At 39.1% G+C, this 10,042-nt stretch overlaps 1 protein-coding gene across 2 annotated transcripts in view; it reads left to right on the forward strand.

Annotated features, from left to right (window-relative positions):
• KIFAP3 (kinesin associated protein 3) overlaps positions 1 to 10,042 on the forward strand; it is a 257,782-nt gene that overhangs the window by 204,947 nt on the left and 42,793 nt on the right. For both annotated transcript variants that reach the window (XM_010594968.2, XM_010594969.3), the window contains exon 19: positions 3,213 to 3,312. In XM_010594968.2, coding sequence (XP_010593270.1) covers positions 3,213 to 3,312 — 100 coding nt within the window. The remainder of the gene's footprint in view (positions 1 to 3,212; positions 3,313 to 10,042) is intronic.

Below are 10,042 nucleotides of genomic sequence, written 5' to 3' on the forward strand. Positions count from 1 at the left end.
CCTTGTTAATTTTAGCCACACATTCACAAAATTTTGGATCCAAATAAAATTGATTTTGTTTTCAAAGCCTCTTAATCCTCAATCTGTGGTGTTTTGGCAGTTCCCATAATTTCATCTTCTGTAGCTCTCCTGTGTTTAGTTGATCTTTTGATTTATAGAATCTTTAATTTTTAGAGGACATAAAAACTGGACTACACAATAATGACACTTCTAGCGGACACTGAAGATATCGCTCAAGTATTTCTAAATTTAATAAAGAAATAATAAATACCTCCTCTATGGTGTTCTTTAACCATTCAACAATTAAATAATACAAGTCATTAACATATGATATGTGACAGTATTTACATGTAACAAATGCAGGCAGTTTTAGGGAAATGCAAATCGCCTCACTTTTTCATTTGTCAATGCTATGACTTAGTTTTACCACTCACTCAAGCTTCAATACCCTTGCTCCTCAGTCAGATTCATGATTGAATCTCGCCTGTCTTTCAAGACTCAAATCAGGCTACACCTCTGCATCCCCTCCCCGTCCCAACTTCAGAGGCTCTAACATTTGCAGAGCACAGTAATCCCTCTCTAGCTTTTACTGCTTCCACTGCTGCATCGTTTATTAATGAATTCTATTATTTAATTTATCTTAGGGGTCCTATCATCTTTCACTTAAAATTCTTGAGATAAGATTACATCTTGCCATTCTTTATATTTCCCTCGGGACCTAGCATAATACTAGTATGCACAGGGTAGGTACAGAATGGTCATTTGGTGACTGAACAAGCTGCCCACTGTGTGCCAGGTTTGTAAACAATGTGGGTGGAGCATGTGACCTAGCCAGCATTTACCTTGAGGTCCTTCAACAATCCAGCACACTTTCAGAAAAGGGAATTTAAAAGGCCTCAACGCTGTCCAAATAGTTATTACAAAAGCCATATACTAAAATGTATTTGCTTTATGTATAGGATAGCCCTCTGAAACCATCACTTAGATTTTTTCTTTAGATCCTTTTTATCCTTACTTTTTTTTTTTTTTTTTAGACATAGTTCTATCAAAAACTGGTTATCTGGATACTTAGATGGGAGCAAAAGAGAAACTAGTATTACCCTGCAGTAAACTAAAGGCAAGGTGGCCAAATCCCACCTTTATTGCTAACTTCCTAGTAAAGACCAGCATGAATCTAGTTCCTACCTGGAAATGGATCCAGTCCTCACCTCCCCACTTCTCTATTTTAGTTGCCAGCCACTCCAGGCACTCTCTCATCCCCTGCCACCCAACCACAAGGACAGGGACCCACAAAACCCCCTGCACTTCACACAAGCCGGCCCCAAACCCGGAGTCGTCTTCTTACCCCCTCAGGATACCAGCCATAGGTTTGAGGGTTCCCAGCCCCCTAACTTCTGACCTGCTGGCTCCCTCTGCCCCTGTGGGTTCTATAATTCATTGGAACGTCTCACAGAATTCTCAGAAAGGTACCTGTACTTAAAATTACCTATTCATTATAGCCAGAAAGGATACAAAAGAAGAGACACACAGGGTGGAGTTTGGGGGCCCCCCGATGCTAGGTTTCCATTGTCCCCAGGGATGCACCGCCCCCTCCAGAGCAGATTTGCTCCCCAATCCAGGAAGCCCCGAGAGCGTCTGTGTCCAGGCCTTTTTTTTGTTTTTGGCTTTATGGCATAGTCATGATTGACTGAATCATTAAATGTGCATGATTGACTAAACCATGCCCCCTCCCTTCCTGAGGCTAACTGGCCAGGTGTGGTTTTTGTGGCCCCCACTCATTTGCACATGTTTAAATGATGCTGTTTTAGAAGAAAAAGCTCCATTGCCGGGGAATTCCAAGAGCTCCACTTCAGGAAGCAGAGAGAAAGGCCAAATCGAGCTCTTTGTATCACACGCAAAAATCAGCAATAAATGATATCAAGGTTTATATTTAGGAAAAGAAACACTTTATAAGCAAAGAAAAAGGACTCAAAAAGCATAGTAGTAATACCATTTGACATAGGTAATGTGTCTAATAACCCTAGGGCATGATTATATGGCAGTTGGTATTTATAATGAAGATCAGTCATCCAATAAATATTTAAATTATGTTTAGTATACGTCCTAAGAACATTGTGGTTGTTGTGTGCAGGGGAGCGGATTCCACATACAGCGATCCTATCTGCCAGAGCAGAACTGCCTTTAGGGTTTCCTTAGGCTATAGTATTTACAAGAGCAGATCACCAGGTCTTTTCTCCTGCCGAGCCCTTGGGTGAGTTCCAATTGCCAACCTTTCGGTTAGCGGCTGAGTGCTTAACCATTGTGACTCCAGGACTCCTAACTGAAAAACTGATCTGTTGCCATCGAGTTGATTCCGACTCATAGTGACCTTGTAGGACAGAGTAGAGCTGCCCCATAGAGTTTCCAAGGAGCAGCTGGTGGATTCAAACTGCTGACATTTTGGTTAGCAGCTGTAGCTATTAACCACTGTGCCACCGGGGCTCCTAAAAATAGATAGATAGATAGATAGATAGATAGATAGATAGATAGATAGATAGATAGATAGACAGACAGACAGACAGACAGACAGACAGACAGACAGACAGACAGACAGACAGACAGACAAATAAGGGAGTGTAAAATATTTTTACAAAGATTTCTAACCTAAGTTTGTGCGTGGTTTTAAGGTTTGGCACTTATTTAGTTGCTTATTTAGAAATTACTTGTTTGAAAAAGCTAATTCCCTAATCATGCTGTACAAATGAAGATCTCTAGGTATAAAATGTAGGACAGACTAGTTTTGTTCTTTACCAAAAGCTTACTACTTCATACCTCTTTGCCTTTACTGTTACTACTTCCTTAGCCGGGACCATTCTTTCTGTTCTTGCTAGCTCACCTCTCCCCCTTGTCTTTGCGTCTTGTTTCTCCACAAGAGGGTAAGCTCCTTGAAGGCAGAAACCATCTTACTCACCTCTGTACCTAGCACAGTACCTGGGACATAGTAGACGACCAGCGAATGTTTGTTGAATTGTTGTGCTGAGCTGATGTGCAGTAAAACACTGACGTACGTGCGGTCTTAGCTCTTCAGACTCCAGGGAGAATATCATGGCACACTAACATTTTTCTTTCTAAATTAAATATCCAAGTTATTTTTTATTATATTACTTGCTAGGGTGGTTTCCTTCTATTCCTTACAAATTTGTTTCACTGTTTAAAATTTTCCTTCTTCCTAGATGGATTAATTGCCTCAGAAGGAGCCATCAGTCCAGACTTCTTCAGTGATTTTCACATTCAGAATGGAGATGCAGCGGGGCAGCACTCATTTCCCAGCAGGTAAACTGTGTTCCAAGAAGAAGCTAATGTGAGGTGTTGGGAGGAAAACTTAATTTCCCTTGTTTTTGAAAAGGTGGAGTTCTCTTTATTCTTCATTTCTTTATGTTTTTCATTAAGAAGGAGAAAAATCTTCAATCTTTTCAAGAACAGGTGTATTGATTTTAAATTAATTTATGAAATCACGTATTCCATGTAAAGGAGAAGATCACAAATCTGAAAAAATATGCTTCACCATGTTTTTCATCAGGCTGTCTATTACAGCAGAAAAAACATTTGCCAAATTAATGAACAGATTGTTTCCTGAGGACCATCCAACATCAGTAAAGTATAATAGAAAATGAGAATATACAACATGTATTTTTAACAATTATTCAGACATTACTGTTTAAAAAGGAGCCCTGGTGGTGCAACAATTAAGCACTCAGCAGAGCAAACCCACCCAGCCGCTCCACAGGAGAAAGACCTGGCAATCTACATCCATAAAGATTACAACCGAGAAAATCCTGTGGGGCAGTTTTAACCTATAACAATACATGAATGGAGTCGCTGTGAGTCGGAACTGACTTGACAGCACCTAAAAACAACTCTTTAAAAAGTCTTGGTGCTTTGATTAAAGACTTTTCTTCCCTACAAAGCATTCAAGTAAATTTTTTAAGGGAAAAAAAAAAAATCTGACATGCCAGCATTGTTCTATAGTCACAAAAAAGCTCCTCCAGCAGATAGCTTCATTACTGGTGTCAGATTTTTAAAGTCCTGCCAGAAAGTGTAAAGAATATTTTCTCCTCATATTATTCCTCGAGGTGTAACGTTTTAATTCAGGCTGACTTGTAATTTTGTCTTAGCTAGTCCAGTGAATACAGTCGGCCCTCTGTATCCAAGGGTTCAACATCCATGATTCAACCAACTGGGAATCAAAAATATTAGGACAGAGAAAGAAAGAAGGCACTCAGGGCCTAGGGGCAAGACAGAGGGCAGCACAAGGCAAGGCAGGGTTCAGCGGAGGAACCGTATGTGGCTGTGAAGGAAGCAGCTCCCAGGGGGATGGGGCAGCCGCACCCCAACACAGTTTGGACAAGTGAAGACATGGGGAAAGGGGCCACGAGCTTATGCTGGGTGCTTCTTGGCCTGACCAAGGTCCTGGGGACCATGTTTGCGGCAGAGGTCTTGGGTCCAGGAGAGCATAAAGTTGGCAGGCCCAGGACCTAGCATTCTGTACCACGTATGTGGGGTACCCAGAGTCACCCAGGACCTCCTGCTGGAAGGAACCCTGGCACAGAGGGCACCCTGCAGCAGGAAGGCCAGATGTGGCTCTCCTTAAAAGTCACGCTTTGGTGTGGTGCTTCAGCATCTCCCTTCACCTGGCTCACTGTCACTATTCCACTTCAGAGCCAAACGCCAGTCATTCCTGTGCTGTGCAAAAAAGTTTTTTAAAGTACACCGTTTTATATAAGGAAGGTGAGCATCTGTGGATTTTGGTATCCACTGGGGTCCTAGAACCAATTCTGCCCGCCTCCCCGATACCGTGGGGTGACTATAGCTATAATCTTGTTTGCCTTTCAGACAGTTGATTCTTTTCCTTTAAATTATTGATTTAATTTCTTCTTCTGAAATTCTTGTGCTTAACGTAAGCTATTTTCAGATTGAGAAGCCCTGGTGGCACAGTAGTTAAGCACTGAGCTGCTAACCGAAAGGTCGGCGGTTTAAACCCATGAGAAGCTCAGCAGGAGAAAGATGTGGCAGCCTTGGAAACCCTACGGGGCAGTTCTACTCCGTCCTCTGGGGTTGCTAAGAGTCAGAAACAACTGGATGGCAGAGGGTTTGGGTTGGTTTTGTTTGTTTGTTTGTTTTTGTTACTTTCAAATTGAGTGATTTGTTCATGTAGTATTTTTTAAATGAAAGAATACAGTTGTGGCCAGTGTTATGAAGCTTAATGATCACTTGCAATAAGCTACTTTAATCCAATAGTAATAATTGTTACCATTATTGATCATCTATTCGTAAAATCTATTTACAAATATTTATCTTACTTATTTTAACCTGCAAGGCAACATTTTAAAGCAGGTATTATTATAGCCATTTTACAGATGAAGAAATCAAGGCTCTAAAAATTTAAGTAACTGACTCACACAGGTAGAGTGGTCATGCACGAGTGTGAACTCAGGTTTATATGTCTCCAAAGCTGACGTTCTTTCCAGAACAAACACAGCGTACTATGGTAGCATTTCTTGACCTCGACCCACGTTAAGAAATACCTTTCCTGTTACAACTCACTGCACATGCATGTTTTTATACATGTATACGTAAACAGAAACTTCTCAAAACGGTACTCACTCTTAACTACCTGTGATGCCCTCTGATAGAGTCTGTTTGATCCTCTTTCTTTTTTTGAATGCAGATTGCAGCCCACTAAGTTGATTTCACAGCTCACTGATGGTTGTAACCCAGAGTTTAAAAACGTGGTAGGAAAACATGGCAGTATTCCATGAAATGAGACAACAATGCTCCTTATATGCACTTCGGTGTTCTGTGTTACTGATTGCCATTGAGTCGGTCTGACTCATGGTAGCCTTATGTGTAGTAGAACAAAATGTCGCCTGGCCCTGCATCATGATTGTTGGTATGTTTGTGTCTTTGGTTGGTAATGCTGCGGCTATTTCATAGCGGCTTATCTTCCAGCACTATACTCTAGGACAGTATTTTGCTGTGATCCATAAGGTGTTCATTGACTAATTTTCAAAAGTAGATCACCAAGCCTTTCTTCCTAGTCTGTCTTAGTCTAGAAGTCTGCTGAAACCTGTCCACCGTGGGTGACTTTACTGGAATTTGAAATACCAGTGGCATAGCTTACAGCATCATGGCAACACACAAGCCACCACAGTATGGCAAATGGACAGATGTGTGGTGTCTTCTGTGCCCATTACCAGGCCTTCGAACTGCTTGGTTGTAGCTCAAACCCTTGCTGAGAATTTGCATTTCTAACAAGTTCAGAGGGGATGCTAATGCTGCTGGTTAGGGACCAATTCTGAGAACCACTAGTAGAGCAGTGGTTCTCAGAATTTATTATACATAAGAGTCACCTGCGGACCTTGTTAAAATGTAGATTCTGATTCAGTATATCTGGGGTAGAAATGCATATTCTCAGCAGCAGTTCGAATTGGAATAAACCGGTTTGAAGCCCTACTCGTTACCTATTGCTTTTGAGTCTATTCCAACTCATAGCGACCCTGTAAGGACAGAGTAGAACTGTCCCATAGGGTTACCAATGCTATAAATCTTTACAGAAGCAGACTGCCACATCTTTCTCCCATGGAGTGGCTGGTTGGTTTGAACTGCAAACCTTTTGGTTGGCAGCTGAGTGCTTTAACCACGGTGCCACCAGGGCTCCTGAAATAAATACTAGCACATTAGAAATAAAGTTTCATTGGTATACTGTATTGTAATTACAAGAAACTCCTTGCCTTAGGAAAGAAAAGCTAAACATAGTTAAATACTAGAAAGCATGTGGCTTTTGATTACTTTTGCCGCTTCTGAATATATTAACTCTAATTATTTAAATAGAGCCTGTTTAATCATTATAGCTGTATACTCCATCATGTGACAGTTTACTGTACAAATGTATTCTGAAACATAATTAGGAAAGGGAAAAATAATTCGGGTATATGATCCTATCTCTCTATCTATCTGTCTATCTCGAAGAATTTTGCTGACATTAACTTCAGTTTTTCTGCCATTTTTGTTTCACCATGAGCAAAACATCATTTTTGTATTTTCTGCAAATACTGGCAATATAAAGAAAGCAGACTGCTACTAATCATGTATTATTTATTTGGGAAAAGTTTGCTTTGATTTTTTAATATCGTTATATGATTTTTAAGAAATTAAAATTTTTCTCTAAAATTGAATATACAAATTATTGATCTTATGAGCTTATTAGTTCAACAAAATCATGTCTGGTTTTCAAAAATAACCATTTTGTAAAACAATAAAAATGCCTTGAGAGACAGTTGTACTCAATGGTAAGTTATATACTGAGTCCAAAGATTTCAGGATTTTATTCTTCAATTCTGTTTTTAACTTTTTTAAAAATGACCTTGGGAAAATCCTTTTACCTCTGTATTATAAGTTACTTTTCAAGAGTAAAATATTTAAAGTAACTTATTTTACTTCCTAAAAGATATGTCACAGTAACGTTGGCTTAAAGGATTAGTTAATAAAACTTACTGTAGACTATTTTTCAAACCAAAAGAGCAACTTATTTATTACAATTGTTTTGATTTGAGAATAGTTTGCCCTTTAAAAGAAACTTCCCTGGAGAAAGTTAAGTCTTTCATCTCTTGTCTTTTGTAATTTTTCTGGCCTTAAATCACATAACCATATCGTTTTCTCTTTTTTATTTCCAGAAGAAATAATTTACAATGAATTTCCTCAATTTTCTTGTAGGTGATAGATCAAATGAAAAGGGACTCTAACTTGTACCAGCAGAGGTACAGAGTATACAGTGTAACCAAGACTCCTAATTGTTCTCCTGTTACTTTTTATTAGCCTAATCTGGAATAATTTTACGTTTTCTTTTATTCAATCATTTTTGGTTGGTTAGAATTTTCCTTTTAATAGGATTTTTATACCCTTTGAAAGGAACAAACCATAAATATTAACTGACATATTTTTTAATTCTGAAAAGATTTAAGTATTTTAAATTGCTACATAATTATTCACATATTTTTGTATGATAATTTTGCTACACAATGTCCCAGATGTGAAACTTCAAACTAGTGGCTACCTTTTCAACTCCTGATATAAAATAAGTAAATTTAAAGCTCATTGGATCAAATAAGACTGATTCAAAGCACTATTTTAAAATTTTTTCATTTTAACTGTTTTAAGTGTAAAATAGGAAGACTTTTCAAGAAATGCAAGTTCATCAAACAGAAGTTGTTGAACTTCTGTTTGTCATCTCTGCTGCGAAGATGAGAATAAACAGATTTACCAGACAGCATGAAGAATTTGGGTTAACTATGAAAGAATAGTGTCTTCATTGCTTTTAAATACTGAAAAAACTGATAGAATATTCTGTAGATGCATTTAAAAAGAGATGATTTATAAATTCTTCTGCTTCTTTATCATGTCTTTGATAAATAAAACAAAAACCCATTGCCATCGAGTTGATTCCAACTCACAGCAGCTGGTGGGTTCCAACCGCTGACCTTTTGGTTAGCAGCTGAGCACTTTAACCACTGTGCCACCAGGGCTCCTTCTTTTATAAATAAGCACTTTCAGGTTATCTGGAAGGAGAATAATAAAAGATTAATGTATAAAATGTGAATTTCTATCATTATTTTTAATGATTTTCATGCAGTAGAATACAAGGTGAAACATGGAACAGAATGTGTCGGTGCCAAGGGGCGTACTTCTCAGCTACTCCAGATGACTGGGAGCCCTGGTGGCACGGAGCTTGAGAGCTGCAGCTACTAATCAAACGGTTGGCGGTTTGAGTCCACCAGCCGCTCCTTAGGAAGCCTAGGGCAGTCCTACTCTGTCCTGTCGGGTCACTGTGAGTTGGAATCGACTCGATGGCAGCGGGTTTGGTTTTGGGTTTTGGTACTCAAGACTTTGTTGTTTTTTAACGTTTCAGTTTGAGTGGTTCATGTGAAGTAGATGACCCCAAGCCCCTGCAGGGTAAAGAATAAATTACTAGTTTGTACAACCCTGAGTTTTTATTTTAATTGTCCACAGAAAAATTCTTCTTTTTCTTTCTAAAGAGACAAAGTTCAATAATAGGACAAATCTTAAAATGGGGAAACTAAGCCAGCTTTAGAAAACTGTTTAAACAGTTCAATTTGTTTTTTTGTTTTTTCTTAAAATCCAAGTCATGGGTCCTTCTCAGTCTGAATGCCTGCATTTTTGTAATACAGCAGGGCAGTTTAATTGGAAACAGTGAAACCGTTAAACTCATCCATCCCATTCTACAAGTGAGGCTGGGTGTTTGATAAAATGGATGCTGGCAGTTGGACAGTGAATCCTGGGCTGTAGACATGTGTCACTATCGTTTTGAACTTCTTGGCGCCAGGATTTCCCGACATTTAGAGCTAATGCAAAATGCATTAGCGCTTGAAGGCATTAGCTATGGAGTTGCCAATCCCAGGGCGGCAGATGCAAACCTTCCCTCCCCTCCCCAAATCTGAATTGGTGTTAGAAAGTGAAGTGGAACTTGCTATTGAAGCTAATTTAAAATAATGGGAGCAAGGCTAGCGTTCTTCCCCCCTATATACCATATATCCACACCATATTTTTGGCCTTTTTTTATTATAACTCTTACTTTTCAAGACTAACAAGAACCTCATGTTAAGAGTATTTTTAAACTGCTTCCAGGTTTTACAAATGAGTTTTTGTTGCAGTAAAAATGGACCATATTTCTTTATAGGAATCCAGTTTTCATAAACGGGGAAAATGCAGAAACTGCTTAGGTTTCCTCGAGTCTTTGAAAAATGTTTTTCAGAGGGCCTGCAGTTCTTCGCGGTTGGCACAGTGATGTCATTTTACTGACCATTTCACTGGGGTCAGAGATGAACTAGATTTGCACATTTTCTGAGCCATCTGAGTCCGATACTTTCATTTTCTTTCTTTCAAAAAAATATTTTTCAGGGGGCCCGCGGTTCTTCGTGGTTGGCACAGTGATGTCATTTACTGACCATTTCACTGGGGTCAGAGATGAACTAGATTTGCGCATTTT

Source organism: Loxodonta africana, chromosome 3 (genome assembly GCF_030014295.1).
Source record: "Loxodonta africana isolate mLoxAfr1 chromosome 3, mLoxAfr1.hap2, whole genome shotgun sequence".
Lineage (NCBI taxonomy): Eukaryota > Metazoa > Chordata > Mammalia > Proboscidea > Elephantidae > Loxodonta > Loxodonta africana.